The 21,772-nt window shown below is 34.4% G+C and overlaps 1 protein-coding gene across 1 annotated transcript; it reads left to right on the top strand.

Moving 5' to 3' along the window:
- The first annotated feature begins 8,609 nt into the window (after nucleotides 1–8,609).
- On the top strand, nucleotides 8,610–20,779 carry LOC130612234 (uncharacterized). Its single transcript, XM_057433539.1, has 13 exons — nucleotides 8,610–8,759; nucleotides 9,171–9,362; nucleotides 9,711–9,776; nucleotides 10,462–10,514; nucleotides 11,539–11,605; nucleotides 12,059–12,144; nucleotides 12,441–12,527; nucleotides 12,941–13,998; nucleotides 14,273–14,326; nucleotides 15,030–15,172; nucleotides 15,833–15,949; nucleotides 16,091–16,334; nucleotides 16,457–20,779. Exons 1-13 carry the CDS (start codon nucleotides 8,643–8,645, stop codon nucleotides 20,725–20,727), a joined length of 6,555 nt encoding a protein of 2,184 aa, XP_057289522.1. The 5' UTR covers nucleotides 8,610–8,642; the 3' UTR covers nucleotides 20,728–20,779.
- Nucleotides 20,780–21,772: the final 993 nt, after the last annotated feature.

The raw sequence follows: 21,772 nt of genomic DNA, 5'->3' as shown, positions 1-21,772 counted from the left end.
ACAAGGTATTACAGTGTATTACTGAATACTACAAAATATTACAGTATATTACTAAGTACTACAGTGTATTACTGAATACTACAAGGTATTACAGTGTATTACCGAATACTACAAGGTATTACAGTGTATTACTGAATACTACAAGGTATTACAGTATACTACCGAATATTACAAGGTATTACAGTGTACTACAAGGTATTACAGTGTATTACTGAATACTACAAAATATTACAGTGTATTACTGAATACTACAAGGCATTACAGTGTATTACTGAATACTACAAGGTATTACAGTGTATTACTGAATACTACAAGGTATTACAGTGTATTACTGAATACTACAAGGCATTACAGTGTATTACTGAATACTACAAGGTATTACAGTGTATTACTGAATACTACAAGGTATTACAGTGTATTACTGAATACTACAAGGCATTACAGTGTATTACTGAATACTACAAGGTATTACAGTGTATTACTGAATACTACAAGGTATTACAGTGTATTACTGAATACTACAAGGTATTACAGTATACTACCGAATATTACAAGGTATTACAGTGTACTACAAGGTATTACAGTATACTACCGAATATTACAAGGTATTACAGTGTACTACAAGGTATTACAGTGTATTACTGAATACTACAAAATATTACAGTATATTACCGAATACTACAAGGTATTACAGTGTATTACTGAATACTACAAGGTATTACAGTGTATTACCGAATACTACAAGGTATTGCAGTGTATTACTGAATACTACAAGGTATTACAGTGTATTACTGAATACTACAAGGTATTACAGTGTATTACTGAATACTACAAAGTATTACAGTGTATTACTGAATACTACAAGGTATTACAGTGTATTACTAAATACTACAAGGTATTACAGTATACTACCGAATATTACAAGGTATTACAGTGTACTACAAGGTATTACAGTGTATTACCGAATACTACAAGGTATTACAGTGTATTACTGAATACTACAAGGTATTACAGTGTATTACCGAATACTACAAAGTATTACAGTGTATTACTAAATACTACAAGGTATTACAGTATACTACCGAATATTACAAGGTATTACAGTGTACTACAAGGTATTACAGTGTATTACTGAATACTACAAGGTATTACAGTATACTACCGAATATTACAAGGTATTACAGTGTACTACAAGGTATTACAGTATACTACCGAATATTACAAGGTATTACAGTGTACTACAAGGTATTACAGTGTATTACTGAATACTACAAAATATTACAGTATATTACCAGGTACTACAGTGTATTACTGAATACTACAAGGTATTACAGTGTATTACTGAATACTACAAGGTATTACAGTATACTACCGAATATTACAAGGTATTACAGTGTACTACAAGGTATTACAGTATACTACCGAATATTACAAGGTATTACAGTGTACTACAAGGTATTACAGTGTATTACCGAATACTACAAGGTATTACAGTGTATTACTGAATACTACAAGGTATTACAGTATACTACCGAATATTACAAGGTATTACAGTGTACTACAAGGTATTACAGTATACTACTGAATATTACAAGGTATTACAGTGTACTACAAGGTATTACAGTGTATTACTGAATACTACAAAATATTACAGTATATTACTAAGTACTACAGTGTATTACTGAATACTACAAGGTATTACAGTGTATTACCGAATATTACAAGGCATTACAGTATATTACCGAATACTACAAGGTATTACAGTGTATTACTGAATACTACAAAGTATTACAGTGTATTACTGAATACTACAAGGTATTACAGTATACTACCGAATATTACAAGGTATTACAGTGTACTACAAGGTATTACAGTGTATTACCGAATACTACAAGGTATTACAGTGTATTACTGAATACTACAAGGTATTACAGTGTATTACCGAATACTACAAAGTATTACAGTGTATTACTAAATACTACAAGGTATTACAGTATACTACCGAATATTACAAGGTATTACAGTGTACTACAAGGTATTACAGTGTATTACCGAATACTACAAGGTATTACAGTGTATTACTGAATACTACAAGGTATTACAGTATACTACCGAATATTACAAGGTATTACAGTGTACTACAAGGTATTACAGTATACTACCGAATATTACAAGGTATTACAGTGTACTACAAGGTATTACAGTGTATTACTGAATACTACAAGGTATTACAGTGTATTACTGAATACTACAAGGTATTACAGTATACTACCGAATATTACAAGGTATTACAGTGTACTACAAGGTATTACAGTATACTACCGAATATTACAAGGTATTACAGTGTACTACAAGGTATTACTGTGTATTACTGAATACTACAAAATATTACAGTGTATTACTGAATACTACAAGGCATTACAGTGTATTACAGTGTACTACAAGGTATTACAGTGTATTACCGAATACTACAAGGTATTACAGTGTATTACTGAATACTACAAGGTATTACAGTGTATTACTGAATACTACAAGGTATTACAGTATACTACCGAATATTACAAGGTATTACAGTGTACTACAAGGTATTACAGTATACTACCGAATATTACAAGGTATTACAGTGTACTACAAGGTATTACAGTGTATTACTGAATACTACAAAATATTACAGTATATTACTAAGTACTACAGTGTATTACTGAATACTACAAGGTATTACAGTGTATTACCGAATATTACAAGGCATTACAGTATATTACCGAATACTACAAGGTATTACAGTGTATTACTGAATACTACAAGGTATTACAGTGTATTACTGAATGCTACAAGGTATTACAGTGTATTACTGAATACTACAAGGCATTACAGTATATTACCGAATACTACAAGGTATTACAGTGTATTACTAAATACTACAAAATATTACAGTATATTACTAAGTACTACAGTGTATTACTGAATACTACAAGGCATTACAGTGTATTACCGAATACTACAAGGTATTACAGTATATTACCGAATACTACAAAGTAATACAGTGTAAAATACGGGATATTACTATGTACTACACTGTATTACTGTATATTACAAAGATATTATGCTAGGCAGTAGTATGTATAGTAGGCAGTATTATGTGTTAACAACATTACGGCGTTGATAAATTGCTTAACGTCGTGTGTCGGATGTCGTTGGAAGAATACGACAATGTCGGATACGACATATTCACAGACTAAATGGATCCTTCCATGAAGTGCTTCCCGTTCTTCCCTATTCGTTCTGTCCACATCAATTTAACAAATAAGAAAATAAGCATTCGAAAATAAATTAAAAATGGTAGAGTTGTTTTGAAAACATTAATCTAAACCAAAGACTTGTAGCTGATTGATTTTTTTTTGTTGTGTATGTCTGCCCTTTAAAATCACTGACTACATTCTCTAGAAAATGAATGTAAAGTTTGGATTATTTATTTGCTTACAACAAAATATTTACTTTTTTAATAATTTTTTAGGTTTTTGGTAAAAGCAGTCCAGTTAGCTAAAGTTAACCAAGTTGGCTTAGGGGAGTCCTAGGGTATTTTAAGGCCACCATAAAAAATATGTTATGTTCGCGTCCTGAAGACCCTGCAAGAATGAGTCAGTCGGTCCGTGGAGCGTATTTTTTCCCTGGATTTTTAGATTGGAGCGAGTAAATTCCTTCCCAGTGCTAAAAAAAGTATAGCGTCACTAGATATTGTTTGCAGACCCTTTTTCGCCGCCCTGCAAACTATTAGTACCACGAGGAGTACCCTAAAGGAATTGATCTCTATGGGAATACACCTTTTTCTAATTTTAAAAGCGTTCTGCAAATTACACACTGTTTTTGCGGGAATTTAAAAATTTCGATCAAAACAAAATTAATTAAGTGGAGACACATGTGGTTACAGATGGATAATGAAGAAAAGCGGAAATTGGTGTGTATCGCACTATTGATGTCGGTCACGTAAAATTATTTTAATTACTAAAACATGGCAGCATGAAATTGCTGCACCAGTGAATTCTTGTGAGACAAATTTTTTCTTCTTTCTGTAAACAATGACTGTAAGTAAATCCTAAAATATATTTGTGAAAAATATGAAATCGTTTATGCTATTTAAGAGTTTTGGTAACTCAAATTTCGTGACCTTATATTGCGTTTGGATCGGAAAAAAAATTTCCGTTTTTCTTTTTCGACTTATACCAACCCGGGCTTTTATTACCAAAAGTGAGTCAGTCAGAGGACGCGAACATAACATATTTTTGATGGCGGCCTAATTCAGACTCAACTAGGGTCCTCGCTCTGCCAGACAACTTTTTTCACACAGGCGGCCCAGGTTCAATTCCCATACCAAAATGTAGGCTTACTCTTATTCAGAAAGATTAAAAACTCTAGTTGTAAATTAATTTATCTTATTGGTTTAACTGGTTTTCACAGCGTTGCCAAGGGCACTAGAAATATGCACAAGGTATCTAAATATAACATGTATATACAACAGGATTAAAATAACTTCAATAAACTGAACCTATAATCTAAACCAAAACTAGTACTTTGGGAAAGTGATCACTGCTGAAGATTACCATGTCAACCCTCTCCATACTGAAGCGGTCAACAAGCTCAGAAAGGCACCATCAACAGTTGAAGAACGACGAAGTTTGCTAGGATTTCTGGGATACTACAGATCTTCAATTAAGGACCTTGCCCGCATCGGAAAACCTTATTGTCAAACCGAATGAGAGTTAAAAAAGCATATTCGTAGTTTTTGCTTGGTGTGTACTTTTTCGGCATGGACGTGATTGTATTTTTACATAATGTCATTTGACTAGAAAAGTTAAATTTGTCTGCGCCGATAGAAATGTTTTCTAGATCGCATTTTGAAAGTTTAAAATCGAAAAGCGGCGATAGAAATATCTTTTTAGATCACATTTTAAAAGTTTATAAACGAAATTTAGATCGCAATATGCTTTTTTAACACAATGCATCTCGCTATTACAAAAAATATAATTGCCCCGATATTTCTTTGCGAGCGCATTTTTTAACACGCAAATATGTACTTGCAAAACCGTTAAGGGATTTAATTATAACAAAAGACAAACGACTGCCGTCCTCCACGCAATGGTGTGATATTAGTGGTACACGGTAGATTACATACAGACTGTATATACTGTATTTTGTTGTTGTACTCTCAGTTTATTATTTGTGGGATTTTATTACAGCTATTTATGGAAAAAATGATATGAAAAACAGTTTTTTTCAGAACTCTTCCACTGCCACTGCTCTACATTAAAAGAAAAAAATTATACAAGGTAATAAATGTTTCAAAAATGTTGTTTTAGGTTGATTTAGGTTTCTCCTGGTGAAATATTAAGTTTTTTTATAAAACGCCAACGTTTCAGGCCAGTCATCACCCTGATGGACCTAGGCGTTTTTAATGATTTTAGGGAATATAAAGATTAAAAATGTATTGGAATTGTTTTTTTCAAAAATAATACTTAACATACTTGCATTCATTTTTGTTGTGATCTGTTATTTACATTTTTTGCTTGTGCATGTACGTATAAAAACATTACACCACAACTAGTCTTGGTTATGGTTTTTTACTGCTTTTACATGTTCACTACCATTGTACTCTTGTCAAGGCAAAATGCTGTACAGTAACAAGAATACTTGTTTGAGTATAGAGAGTCATATTTCAATGTTTTCACATCACAGCTGATATAAACTTTTTTGTTGTTGTTGTCGATGTGCGAGAGCCATAACAAACAGTTACGATGAAGCTTCTATCCAGTTAATATCCAAGCTATTGTTTAAATTATTTCACACCATCTGTTTTGACACAGCAATTAAATATTGTAGTTCTGAGTGTTCTATTGTTTTATAACAAAATACAAAGATTTTTAATGCTCGTAGGAACCTGTCTTTGTCATTATAGAAGACAAAACAGCAAATTTAAATCTTCATAGGGATGCATTCTTATCATTTTACAGCAAAACACAGCGATCTGTAGCTTTGTAAGGATGTTTTCTTGTCTTTTTGAATGAAATACAGCGTTTTTCAAGCTTTGAATTTAACCCTGTTATACGTGGTATTTTTTATGTGTAAGAAGGGCACAAAGTGCCTGTGGGCCATAAATTTTTAACTACTTAAGTTTAATTTCAGAAACTTAATATATATAGTTGTTATGACAAATCTCATTCCCGTTATTCCGATGACGTCACAAAAACCTAATGATGGATTAATTGAAAACATGGGGTATCCCAATCTTTTTTCTCTGTCCAATCAAAGCCTTGATGACAAACTCACTGGAGTCGATATTCATATTGATATTCAGGTTTACTAAAAACTTCCACTACAAATAAAACATATTTACATATCTCCAAAATATTGACACCAACTTTGTTGTACCACTTCTATCTATCTATCTATCTATCTATCTATCTATCTATCTATCTATCTATCTATCTATCTATCTATCTATCTATCTATCTATCTATCTATCTATCTATCTATCTATCTATCTATCTATCTATCTATCTATCTATCTATCTATCTATCTATCTATCTATCTATCTATCTATTCCTAGATGTCCAAACCTTTTCAACTTTTTTTGGAAAGGCTGGAGGGCTTTAATATTTGCCTATTTATATATTGTTCAACAACCAGTCTGTGTCAGTTTTATCTTGAGTATTATTTGCTTATACTTTTTTTGTTGTAACTGTAACCAGTTTGTTTATGTTGTTATTATCATTGTTCATGATAGAAGGATTATTTTCTTATTAAACATTTTCTTAAATAGTAGTGTAAGGTCTACAGTACTTCCTTGTAAGAAGTCTAAGCCTGGAACTAATTACAAATTCCATTCCTGTAGACAAGAACTTCAGCACAGTTTGCTGTATTGTAAACCCTTCTCATTTAATCACAGCTTGTGGATTGCATCACCAGTATATATATTTGGAATTTCAACTCTTATATTAACAAGTTGTAGTAAGTTGTGTCTTTAATTAAACTTGCAACTACGTGTGGGCAAACAAACATTTAAGTTATGGAAAGTCATTTTTTTTAATCATTTACTGGTCTAACATTAAAATAATACTTAATCCATTACAAAAAGAAAAGAAAAAATATCATGTTTGAGCTATATACATTAAGAAGAACAATGATAAATAGGGCATGCATACTTTTTAACCTTTTGTGAATACATGTTAGAACTTTCTTGTAATTGCACCTCTAACGTAGTCAAAGCTTAAAATTTGAGGAAAAACTAGCTGCTTATCATTTTGGGTTTTACACAAAGAAAGTAACATGTGAGAATCATAAATATGTTCAATAAGGAGGTAATTCTAAGAGTTCACAATGCTTTGTTATTTGTGAAGGGATCAAAGAACAAAAAATAAATCATTCACCAGAAATACCAGAAACATTGGATCTTTTTTACAATGCTGGTTCATTGCCCAATAGCTTTAGTACAAGTTAATGATCTATTAGATCTATAAACATAATCTTCCAGGTTGCAAAGGAGATTAGTCTCACTTTCTTGCAAGTCAAAGATGCAATTCATGCGTTAAGTAAGTAACAACTGCAGGCTTTGGAGATGTATTATATATGCAGAGATCTATATATTAGAGATGGAATTCTTAAAAGAAAGTAGGCTTCCATTACAGCTCTAAATGGGAAGGCTTTGTTGTACCTGTTTTCTGAAATTTGAAAGATCTGAAGCAAGTCCATTCCTTACGTTGTTTCAAAGAAGAAGCAGTAGAAACACAAAACACAGCAAAGCTGCCATCATTAATCATAGTTGGATGCAAAACTAATTTAGGTTAGAATTCTAAGTAAGAAAAATGAGTACACTAACCAAAAATAAAACTTGTATAATTAACCACGAAAAAGTAACTTTGAAAACGTGTTGTTACTTGTTTATTTCAGCATATGATCGTATCCAGTTAGTTTATTGTTGTCATGTGTCTATTTTTTACCTGTGAGTTAAATTTCATTACCCTTTCACTAAACACTTATGGCTGTCATGGTTAATTTACAGTTTAAAAATTTTTCATCCATATTATTGAGATATTTTAAAGGCACTAATAGTGTTGAAATGAGCGAATATAGTTCTAAAAGTGTTTTTGTGATTTGATGTTTCTTAGAATACCACACAACTTTTCATCATGACCAAATATAATTATTGTTTTATTGTAATTAAAGTCAACACTTGATTTCTATGTTTTCTATCAGGCTATTAACTACAAAAGTTGTTACAATATTTCTCTGTCTTATTTTTGATCCCAATAAACCAGAGCAGAGACTTTACTTGTTAATTGCAAATTGCAAATTTCTGTTAATTGGTATTACGCATCTAGGTTAAAGTTGAATCTTACAAAAAAAAAATTGAATTTTTTATCACTTGTCAATGTATTTTTTAATTAAGGAACAATTTAGATTTTAAAATGTCAACTTGATAAAAATGAAGGTACTTTCGATTTAAAAGGCTGTTTGTCATATAATTTTCTTTCTCTTTTTTACGTTATTATCACATTATTTATAACGTTTTGAGAGCCTACTTTGTAACAATGAATAATATTTTGACTACATAAATATTTCTTTTAAAATCTTCTAGGCTAACATAAAAATGGAAGCACAACATTTAGGTGGACAAAACCAAGATGATCTTTTGCAGAAAATGGAGAAACTGGATAAAGAAATTTTAGTAGTAGAACACACAAAAAGTGATTTACAAAGCAGAATGGTACAGCTGTTCGTTTTTTATTTCTAAGGGAATAGTTAGTATTGAAAAAAAAAGAGAAACATGTGAAGGAAAAATAATGTTAATCCTACTGAAATATTTAAGACAGCTTTCAAAGAAATGTTTTGTTTATAATGAGAAGTTTAAGTTCCAAAATCACATGGTTGTTGATAGATATATTGGCAGCTGTATTTTTTTTCTTTTTTATCTTTTTAAGTGTAAGGTTTTCATTATTTCGTATATATATAAACAAGCTTAAGTACCTCGTAGATTATAAAGTTACGAAAAAGCATAATATTTTTTACATAATGTTGTGTGTTTTTTATTTATCACTTCGGTATTTATTTTAATACTACTTAAAGTATTAAGGAATCCTACAACAGATTTCATTTGTTTAATTCTTTTATGTTTCAGAAAGAACTTCTTTCTTCAATCGAAACATGGAAAAAGATAGAAAAGGAACAAGAACAAAAACAGCATGAGGAAACGATAAAAAAGGAAGAAATCAAAAATGAAGACCCAGAAGTTGAGTACAGGAGACGTCTGATTGAAAGGTTTTCATACAAAAATACGGAAAATATAAGACGCATCTATAAAGAAAATAGAGTATGTGTTTTACTGTACTATTCACCTAAATTCCTAACGATAAATGAACTCTCATCACCTTATTTAACGCAACTACTTCTGTGACAGTTTGTATAGTGTAGTATAGTTCTAAAAGAAAAAGAAAAATGCTGCACGACTATTTTTATATGTTTTAAGTTATCCACATACGTTTACATGAAAATATCATTTAAAGAATTGTTATCAAGTTATCAACCTATTTTGCAAAAAGAAAAATTATGATGGATATATTGACAATAAAAGAAACAAAATAAGAAATAATTCTTTCATTTTTTTATATTTTTTAGTAGCTTTAGACAAATAAATGACCTAATTTTTTAAATATCTCAGGAACGTGCAGAAGCGTCTCATCACAGCTTGTATCATCTAAATTACAAGGGAGAAAATTTACAACTGGTAATTATATTTGTTTTTCTTCAAAAAAAACTTGGTTTCATTAGGTTATAGTATAATCGTTTTGATATTATTCTTAATAAGTTTTAATTTTTATTATAATTCTTCCTTATTTCTTTGTGTGGGATGTTTGAATTATTAATAGCATTCTGTTTGCCATTTCTTCAATTTTAACAAGAATAAGGAGGTTATTTATTTTTTTCAGATTTTATTATGAATCAATAAAATCGATTTTATTTCTGATTCTGATTTTATATCTGATTCTATGTATGACAATGATTTTTTGCTGCATTGATATTTTTCCCGTTAACAACACTGAGATTGTAGCATGCTTTTGTTTTTATTTAATATTATTTCCTAACATCACAAATATACTCTTCACTAAAACATAAATTTAAAGAAATTAAGAATTTTAAGCATAGTGGAGGATTATACTATAATTCTTCTAAAAAAAGGAGAAGAACAAAATATAAATCGTTTGAACTGTCTGAAATGATACCAGTATGTCAAATGTTATTGTTTGTAGACATTTCTCTTTAAATAATTTATCAGATACACTGATATGTTTTGCAAAGTTTTGATATTGTTGATCACGTTGGTGAAGTGTGCACGTGTTAAGTGGGAGCATATTTGTTTTTGTGATGTGTTCTTTAAAATATATGTTTACATGATTTGTTATGTTTTCTAGCCCTTGTATAATCAGCCATCGGATCTGGTTTCATATCATGAGAACATTGAAAAGTATGTTAAAGATTGCTTGTTTCATTCTTATCTTCATCTTCTTTTTCAAATTTTTTATTTTTTCAATGCTTCTAAAAGCTATGGAATTTAAGGAACTTGTTTACTATGGAGTGTTGTTCGATTAATTTTGCCAACATCCAGAAAAAACTTTCAAAAACAGCCAAAACAATATGTCTATTTTTAAAAAAGGTTTGATGATGAACAGTAATGTCATTTTCTGCAGCAAAGTTGGTTTAAGGCTCTTCAATGAAGTGCTGCAATAGACAAAAATTGATATAGAAAGAAGCACTACAGTGCTATTGCAAAACAAAAGAGATTAAGTCACAACACGAAATTGTGTTATTTGTGTCTCATATCAGATCCAGTATTTCTTGCAAATACTTGCATCCCTTTTCCCCTCCAAAACATGAACCAGTTTTACCCCAAAAACATTTAAAACATGTTGTTTTGCACATAGTATTCAAGATTAAAAAAATCCTGATTCCATCAAATCCTTTTCTACGATCAAAATTTTAAAATTTATTTTTACCATTTACATGCACCAAACATGTAACTTTTAAAATTTATTGGTTGTAAAAGAATAAATAAATCCCTTAGTTTGTCATTTCTAGCTGCCTTGTGTTTTTTCACTGCTTTATAAGTGATAATAACTCCCCCCAGACTCTCTCCTCAATATTTGTAAATATCAATGATACACCTAATTTAAGAAGCTTGTGCCTTGACCAAAATTCTTCTGGTCGGAATGTTTTTTTATACTTGAAATAAGAAAAATATTGTAATGGCTTCCTAAAAGATACAATTTGTCACTAAGGAAAATCTTTGTATGATTACAAAAATAATTTTGAGCTTTACAGCCACGTAATTTCAATAGAGAGCAATCTTCCGAAAAATGTGCGTCTGACACACGATGTTTATGTATATTATTGTGTCATTGTGATTACCATGCAATTAATAGAAAAAAAAATTATCATTTTAATTTCTTATTGAATTATACTTTTAAATTTCATTTCTTTTGTTTTTTTAGATTTAAAGCCTTTAAACCAAAACTGGTGAAATTTCTTCAGATGAAAAGACTAGCTGAAATAAAAATGGTTAGTGATTTCTAATACATCGCACTGACTGGTAACCTTGTGGTAGAGTGGCCTTGTGGTACAGCGTTCGCTTCCAGTGCGGAAGGTCTTGGGTTCAAACCCCAGTCGAGTCATGCCAGAGACTATAAAATTGTAAATCTAAGCATAAGAATAATATTGACATCGTAGGCAGCTGTCGAGTTGAGCAACAGTTGTACTTTCACACTTAAATAGGAGCTGTAATGCACTAGGACGCCTTCGCAGGTCTCTCGTTAATAGCAGTACAAATAGGAACTGAAGTGGCTATCTTGGGTAAATAATTTTAATAATAATAATCATATGTATATATGTTCAATTCAATCTATCCGAATAAGCATTTGAAACGGTTCTCATTCATATAAGTACGATATGACAATCTTTTATTTTGATGCTGCGTTTTTTCTATGCTAAAATAAATTACTTTATCGTATGCAGGAAAAACATTTGAAAGAGGAATACCAAACAAGAGAAGAAGCTTGGTTAAAAAGAATTGAAAAAATTGAAAACAACCCAAGACGAAAGTAAGAGTTGCGCATCTGTATACTTTATCATTTATGTTTTAACATTTAAAAATGAATCTATCCCCAGGTGTTAGTTTTAAAATTAGAGGCATTCATCAGGCGTTGAAGCTTTAGTATATTCAAGCTTCACCAACTATTTGGCTATGTATTCTAACTAACATGAGAACGGGTTACAATTGGGACTTCGCCGTGTTTGTTTCTCACTTAAAATTGCAGGCCTTGACATTATCACGATGTAGTAATGTATAATAATCGGATTGATAATATCACGAGTGACGCTTTTTTTGTTATTTCAGACAAAGACAACAACGTTCTCGACAGTTTTATGAAAGAGAATTTCCCGAAATTAAAAAACAAAGGGAGCATCAAGAACGTATGGACAGGTAGATACAATCTGTTTTTTCTGCAATTGTCACACGCACCTGAAAAAAAAACTTAGACAAACATAGGAGACCTTCTAATCCATTGTTTACAATGAGCTTAATATTTGACCAATCTGAGGGATACTTTAAAAATGTCTGGTTATTTTGGAACGGTGCGGATGTTTTGATAACTGATTTCTAGAAAGCAATAATTAAATACCTTTTTGTTCTTTTACCTCATCGGTATTTGTCTTACTTGTTAAGTGTGTGCATCACAGATGGTTTTTTTGTTGTGTATTATTTTGTTTAAAGCTAGTGTTTTAGGGTTCTTCCAATGCTTTAGTAAGTGTGCCTCGATAAGTGGGCCTTGTGTCTCGCTAAGTGTGCCCTAACGAATGTGCCTTGATAAGTGTAGCTTTGTGATTTTATTTCAGGATTGGATCAAGAAGTGTTGGTTTTATACGTAGCGAAGCTGAAGTGGACGAAATAGCGGATAACCTTCGAGAGTTAGATGCGAGTGAAAAACAAATGCAGCTGTTAGCTGTGAGGCCGCCATATTTACTGAGTAAATATGAACGAACTATAAAGTATATCAATAATAATGGCCTCATCAGAAATTTGGATCAGTTCGAAAAAATAAGAAAAGCAGGTATTATATGGAGTGAGGAAGAGAAGCAAATATTTCGTGAGAAGTTTGCACAGTTTCCGAAAGACTTTGAAAAGATTGCATCTTTCTTAAAGATGAAAAATTGTTCGGACTGTGTACTTTTCTACTACCAAAACAAAAAGAAAGAATACTTTAAGTCCTCCAAGTTAAAGAAGAAGAAAGGAAAAACAAGCACTCGAACTGGAGGGATATCCATGAATCAAAGTAAGAAGCAGAATAAGCAACCACAGGGGAAGGAAAGTGTCGAAGTTGAGGTGGAAGATGAAGACGATGATGAAGATGATGATGGTGCTAGCGACGAGGAAAATCAGCCGGCTTTAATGGACACTACAACATCCGTGGAGACGAAAGTGACAAAATCAGATGCTGATGTCAGACCGACTCAAAATAAACAGTGTAGTTCCAACCCAGCTCCGCCATCTGTTACCATGGAAACTGAGAAAATTATCAAGACTACAAAAGCCGTTCCGCTGCCTCCTGTAAAAGTTTTTAATACGCGCTCAGGAAAATTTAGTTCTAAAACAGTCACAGCACCAATCACTAAAACTGAACCTGACGTCAGCACTAATGAAACTTTGGCAGTCTCCTCCGCAGAGAGTCCACATCCACCATTAAAAATAACAATTGTAGTGACATCACCGTCTAACATCGGGACAAGCAGCGCAACCATGTCAGTTGGAAGCATTGTATCAGAGACAGTTACTGCGGCGGCTGCTGCTGCTGCCAATGTTGCATCCGAACAAACCACTACTATCGTACCAAGTGAACCGACTATAGCAGTTAAAGTGGAAGAACTGATTAAACAGCACTTAACAAAAATGCCAGGTATGTTACAGGTGGCTTGTAATTGTTTTCTTTTCTGTTCAGTTTTTTTTTACCCTGCGTGTATCACCATGGCTCAATGAATGTTACAATTGTCTTAGTGAGTCATAGAGAAAATATATGCCTATACAAGCTCAAGTTACTCCAATATCTCATGATAATCAGTGTCCTATTTACTGTAAGTTTCCCTCTACTGTTGTGTACTAAAGACAAGTGTGATTGAGAACTTAATTTTACCATATTTTTACTTCAATTAATTCGATGTTTTTCCTTCTAGAGCATAGCGATCCCTCGAGATGGTCAGAAAGTGAAATGATGAATGCTGTGGAAGGTATGTTACCAAATAATAAGTTGCATTTTGTCTTTGTTGAAGTTATAGACGTGTAAAAGTTGTTCATTGTTGAAACGAGGAACTATTTTGTATATATATATATATGGATTGGATAAAAGTTAAACTAGAAATAAAATTTTGATGTAAGTATACCTGTACATTAGCTTTCCAAGTGCTACAAAGATGATGGATCGATTTGGATATGAACCCACGCCCTGTCGCTTGCCAGGCGATTGTTCTCCCGAATACGCTATCCATCATATGCTATCTACCTAGCACATAGTAGACAACCTAAGAATGCTACTTCCGTGCGACATACCACAAGAGCGAGGCGTATGTCTTCCCTGTGACGAAAGATAATGTGCAAGTTTACTTACCAATATATCTCACATTATGCACCGTTGTTCCCTAAATAAAAATTTTATCACAGAGAAATTTGCTCCGCAAAACAAGCAATTAAATCTAAATATTGGTTGATTATGCATTTGGTTGATTAAGCGTACACTCCAGGAGTTTCAAAGTTATTTCATGCAAAATGCTGCATTTTCTTACCATTAATCTCTTGCATTATTTATATGTATCTCTGTGTAACAGTATTCTTTGCACTTGATTTAAGGAGAAATGAAAGTGAGAGAAAAAGTTGTTGTTGTGCAGTCCAGCAGTTAATTTTTCGTTGCAAACTCTATTTGTGTGTGTATTTCAGGCCTAAAACGTTACGGACGACATTGGCAATCGATATCCAAACTTGTTGAAACAAAATCTGAAGCACAGTGCAAAAATTTTTATTTTAACTACAAGAAAAAGTTCAACTTGGAGAGTATACTTGGTATAGCAAGGACGAAAGAGGTATAAACCTTTTTACTTTTGCTTCCCACTGTTTAAACATTTTTAAGAATTCTGACAAAAATTCATGTTCTTTTAATTTCCCTGCAATATGTTGCTCACGGCCTGGAAGTTCCTACAAACTAAAATTTCTCATCGAAAACTCTGGAATAAAAATTTAAAAACATGTTCTGGAATGTCGAGTAAAATTTGTATAAATGGCGATATGTAAATCTTTTTGTAAAGCTTACGTAAAACTTTTCCTCGAAAATTGCGTAAACAAAATCTTTTCTTCATTACTTTAAAACTTGGTTAGCCCTTTTGTCCTAAAATCGTCCTGGAACAGTTTGACCTGGAAAAATAAAAAAAATATCATAGAAAGTCTTTTTTAACCATGGGAGCAAGTTAACATTATTGTTGTTTTTATGGAAAGTGGTAACGTGATGTTTGATTTCACTGTTTGCAGAAGCATGTCATAACATAGTATTTGTTACCTCAGAATTACAGTTACCGACTAAAAATTGACTGAAAACGTCACTAGATTATGCTTACGATGGATACATTCATGCCACCTCTGGCCTATTTTATGAATTAGTACTTATTGATGTTATATTTTTTCCTTGTTTTTTTGTTTGTTTGTTGTTTAAAGTAAAGTACTACAGGAAAGTTTATTTTACTCTATAGAAAGATGAAACTGTTGAACAGGAGGAGGATTTGATCAGTTATTTGGAAGAACTTGATAGAATGGAAGAGTTAGAGAAGAAACAACAACAAGACGCGCTTGAGAAACAACAAAAACTGGTACAATATCTATTGTTGTTGTTGTTGTGTTGTTGTTGTTGTTGTTGTTGTTGTTGTTGATGTTGTTGTTGTTGTTGTTGCTGTTGCATGTCGTACTTTTTGATAGTGATCTTATTGTGTTTTTTTTGTTTGTTTTTGCAGGAAGTGAAATCAGCTAAAACAGGTCGGCATCGACATTCATCAAAAAAAATCATGCAAGAATCTAGCAAGGTCATCATTCAGACCATCGATACTGAGATAAATCAGCCACCATCTACCACGCAAATCAATATCAGCACTCAATCTTTTTCTGTCGCAGGTTGTTCCAGTACCACGCAAACGTCTAACACAAACCAAACAGATAGCAAGACAACTGATGGTCACGTGTTTAGTGCAACTTCTTCAGGTGGGTAGTGTTAAACATTCGAATACAACCACGCCAAGATGGTAGATTTGGAGTAAAAAAATATGTACTGCAAATTTAGTTTAGGGCATTAAGAATATATTCAATATATTGCTTTTCCATAGAAGTCGTCCCATTTGTTACCTCTCGAGAAGGGACGTTACGCCCACCGCCTCCACTGGTTGCATGCAGCTTACCTGCGGACACAAGTGTTCCACCAATCAAAGAGATCAGTCTACGACAGGATGTCGGTTTGTTCCAGAAGAAACTCCAGTTTTCATTGGACAAAGAAAAAGTATTGAATGTTTCTCCTCCACTTAGTAACGCAGAAAGTTCTTCTGTTATTTCCGTATCGGGTGAAACGTTACCTCAGTCCGTGACAACTTCGATACATGATTTATCAATGCATGCTCGACAATATGTTGCATTTTCTGGACATGCCGAGTATCCGTTAACGTCTCAGCATATCAATGTTTCTCAGGCTTCTCTTCCCAGCCAGCCGTTTTCTCAGGCGCCTCACCCCAGTCAGCCGTTTCCCGTAGCCACGCCCAACCGACTTGCGATGGAGCAGACTATCAAATCTTTTAACACACTTTCTGGATGCATGTCTTCACTTCCTCCTCAAGTCAATTCTCAGCCTGACTTACCGTCACAAAGATTTCGTTTTCAAATGTCACCCGATAACATACAGGCTCGCATGCCCGTACCTAGAAATATCCCGCAGCCTTTACCACACATAAAGCATACATCAGTACCCTCTTCGATAAATATCCCACAAAGTCGCTCGCCAGGTTTTTCACAAAGTATGCAATCAAGCCTGACTTCTCCGACGGGCCAAGAGTTATTTATTTCTCGTCTTAACCCCCATCAACTGGAGGAAATAAAAAAGAGGCAAGAATTGGAATACTTTCACCGACAAAAGCAGTTGGAGAAGGAGCACGACACACCTAGCCTGCTTCGACAAGAAATTGAAGCCGAGCGAGATGCGCAATTATTATTTCGAAAGAAAGAACGAGAATTTCAAATTCTGGAAGCGCAGTTCCGTCAACAAGAAGAACGAAAGTACATGCATTTAAAGAAACTGGAGTTTGATAGACGGCAAGAAGAAGTGAAACATATGCAAAATCTAATGGAGATTGACAAACAAAAAGAAATAGAAATCCAACGAAGACTTTTTGCTGAAAAAATGCACGAGCATGGCCCCATGTCTCAAGATATGGTACTTAGACTCATGAATAGATACTTTCCTGCCGCTGCATCGATAAATCAACGCAACGAAGAGCTTCGCCATTTTGGTTCTCAAGAAGATCTTAGGAAACTTCAGGAGTTTGGATCGCAGGAAGATCTTCGTAATATTCGTGGATTTGGCTCACAAGAGAATCTGCACAAACTCTTCCATGAAAAGCCACTGCGTGAGCAATATTTACGCCAGCTCCCTCATCAGCCGAAAACACGCGCCGAGATGCAGAAAAGAGCAGTGTCTATCCCAGACTTACGCGCCAACCTCGGTGTAACGTCGGATAAGTACATACCTGAAATAATTGGTCATCAAAGAATTCGCACTACATCTGGCCCTAGCCACAAATCAGTCATACCAGACGATAAACATGCGGAGTATATGCCGAGACCTGAAGTAAACCAACCCTACCATCCTGTTCACGGTCTTGGTTTCGACCAGTTACCTAAAATCTCATTGCCTGATGTTCCTCTCGAGCCTTTGTCTCGACCAGGTAGCGCTGGTAGTGAGGTTAGTGATGCTGCTGGTATAGACAGGAATCTGTATGGTATATCAACTGGATTGGCAAGAAAGCCTCCACCGTTAACTTCTATTACTGGTGGTGGCATTTCTGTGGCTTCTCCTGGTCCTAGACTTAGTAATATGCGTCAAGTCACGACTGCTTTCAAAACTAACCTTGACACAGAACCACCAAGACGAAAAACTATAGTCCGTCCATGGGAAATTGACACAGAAGTGTCCAAAACGAAGACTCCACCACCACCCCTACATGGTCCAGTTCACTCGGGTCTTGTTAGGTCGAGTCCAAACCAAAGCAATCCGCAGCCAGTTATTCAGCTCGCCGCAACTTCGAACCAGTTTAAAGAACAAATAATCAACATGGCGCAAAAAAATAGTCCTGCTCCTCAAATGTTCCCCAAATTTAACTTCTCTGAGGTGCCTTCAGACACTCGAAAGGTAAGCACGTCCTCCACAACCCAAAGAAGAAACCCGTCGTCTAGCGAATTGTCTTTATCACCAACATATCCTATGCCTGTGAGATCAAACCGAACAGATGCACACATTATGGTAAATTCACCTTTTCCAGAGCAAAATTATTCCACTAGGCCAAGAAGCGATTCAGAAGAGACAATATCTGCAGATGAGTCCGAATCCAGAGAACCAACAGCTATACCACCATCGTCAATGATATCCCAAGTAACCGCCCTTTCATCTGTCCCTAAATCTTCACTACTCATGCAGAGATTAAAATCCAATCAGAAACATCACAAGGAGAATGTATCTTACAAAACAGAATATAAGAAAACTAGCGACGCACCTAAGCAAGCATTTGAAGGTCATAGTATGGTTCCCCAACAAGTACAGGTGTCTGATAATCTTGAGAGTGTTAAAGAAGATAGTGGCGATGTAAGAGACTTATGTAAAATGAACTACTGTGAAATGTCCGAAAACAAACATCAAAGCACGATAGAGAACAACCCTGCTAACATAATGCCATTGATAACAACTACCTTGGAATATAAAAATACTCAAAACGACTCAGTTGTTATCGCTGTTTCATCATCTGGTCATACCAGTGTTGTTTCACATACAATGTGCGATGAAAAAACTACAACCAAGGAGACAGTCGTTCCTCGTATGGAAACAAACGAACCGATAGTTGCAACAGTTGATATCGTTGTCCCTCGTGCCTATGACATGAAAGAAGGTAACCTTTCAAGTACAACTGAAGTAATTACAAATCCAATACCTGTTGAAAACCAGATAACAGATTTTGGCACTTTGTCCCCTGCCAAACTGATCTTACCATCCTCGACCTCGACCTTCAGTAATCAGTCCAAGTCGGAGAGCGAAGAAACTTCCAGTGGGGCACCCAAGGAGTTTGAAGTGAAGGGCGATATCTCAAAAATGGAGACGAATGAAAAGGTGATGAGTAAAAACAAAATAATGCCACCTGATGCTTCTTTAAGTCAGTCAGTAGTAAAAAATTCTGCTCCAAAGCCTAAAAGAAAAGAGCGACTCGATTCACCAGACATATACGACGATTTGAAAGTTCATAATTACGATGATCACTCTCAGGACTCGTTTGATCTTTACAGTGATATGAAACCAAAGTCAAACGAACTGCAGACATTAACTGCGACAAGGAACTCTCCAACAAGCGACGTTGATTTGTTTTACACCACGGAGGAGAGAGTTGCTGATGACGACAAACAACCTGAAGTGTTAGATGGTACCGCTGAAAGTAGCGAAAATACAGAAATATCGAACCTAGTCGCGTCGAAGGATGATCACGAGGATGGAGGTCGGAGCGATGCAAGTACTCCGGTTATGGATGAGCCTACCAACGTGGCTTCTGTTTTTATACCAATTAAACCTGACACGACTTCGACGTTAGCACCTGAGCAGAACATACTGGAAAATACGGAATGCTCATCAGCTGGTTCGACACCTGAAGCGAAAACACCATTGCTTGATGAACCAGAATACTCATTTGAGCCTGTACAAACTGGAAACCTTGAGCTTAATATTGATTATATGCAGTTTAAAAATCAATCTGTTCTTGTACCCTGCGAAAGTAAGCAAACAGAAAATCAAGGTAAACCCATTTCACAACCGCAACAGGAAGCATTTGAATCCATCACACCACCTAGTTCACCGGAGTCAGGGTCTACAGGTGCAAGTTCTTCAGTACAAGTTATGACTTCTACCAGTCAATCAAGTTCGGCCATTGCCTTTCCCTTTTCGGCTCTGGCATTCAGTGTTGGTTCAAGGCCGAGCTCGAGAGCTGGAAGTGGAGGACACTCGCCAGATGATCGAGGAAGATTAGAACAAAATTCGGGAGGAAAGAGTAAAAGTAAAAGAAGCCGCGATGATGAGAATAAAGATGTAGAAATTCCATCTGATGCTCATTTTCAACCTGTTGATATTAAAAGGGCTTTGAAGCGTAATTATCGTAGATCAGGCTCACAAAGCTCCTCGAGCTCGTTTTCAAAATCCCCTGAGTACGAATACAAAGGAAAGAAACTAACGAGCTCACGATCAACTGGACGGTCATCCAGTGAAAGACATACAGAAGATGTTTGTCGGAAACAAAAACGTTCTTTATCTCCGGCTGACTTCGACGCTGGACACGGAAAAAAACAGCGGACTTTGTGAAGCCTTTTAGTATATTTTGAATAAATATAATACAAGAAAATGTTCTGTTTAATGAAGTTTTCATTTTTCATAGTTTCTTATTTTCCACTAAAGAGGTAATACAAACACGGGAAATCATCCATGTTCGGATATTTCCTAACAACTGATTCTTCTGTTGACTGTAGTAATTGATGGGAATCAGATTCAGTATTGGACTTTCAGCAGTTAATATACTATGATTCTCTTTGTTTTACTTCTCATTATTACTGCAGGGTGTCAAAAAATGTCTTTAAAATGTGCTGACAAATACTAAAAAATGAGACGGTTTTTCGAGTTTTGCGACGATTTTCCGAGTTTTGCGTTGCTTTTTCGAGTTTTGCGACACGTTCTTGTCACCAGCCCTTCTGCTTACTATCCGCTACATCTATCTCATAAATAGAAAACACTTTTTATTTTAGAGTTATAGCCAGGGTGGTGGGAAAAAGATTTATACCCTCCAACGTTATAATAAATTGGTCGGAATAGGAATAGAGGCAACCTCGTTTCCAGGGCATTTTGTCTTGTTGATAAAGTTGATAGTTAGCCACTCCGTATTAACGGCTCAGGGACCACAGGTCCCTGGGGACTATGTTGGAATACAGGGACGTCATTAGTCACCAGAGAGTATTGTTTTGGCACGTAACAAACCCGATTCTCGATCTTTTTTCGCATCTTGTTTTTAATTTTTGCAGTTTCCACTTTTTTTAATAAGAAACCTAAGCAATAGGTGGAGCCTCGAGTTTCTTAAACATTTTATATGATATTAAAGTTTTGGTATTTAAACAACGTTTGAAACAGACGAAAACGAGATTACTATTTTTTTATTTTTTTTTTATAAAACCTAGTTTTTTGATAGCGTTTTTTGATGAAACGCGTACGAGGCCCTGGTACAACAGACTTACTCAACCAATGAGATTGCGTGTACGGCTTTTTTAAATTATGTTAAAAAGATAATTAATGCAGAAGTTTGTTGCAAGCACTGCATTTTTTTATCCACAACAAATATGGCAATAAGCATTACGAAGAT

Source organism: Hydractinia symbiolongicarpus, chromosome 10 (assembly GCF_029227915.1).
Source record: "Hydractinia symbiolongicarpus strain clone_291-10 chromosome 10, HSymV2.1, whole genome shotgun sequence".
Taxonomy (NCBI): Eukaryota; Metazoa; Cnidaria; class Hydrozoa; order Anthoathecata; family Hydractiniidae; genus Hydractinia; species Hydractinia symbiolongicarpus.
This window is presented reverse-complemented; position numbering and strand designations above follow the sequence as displayed.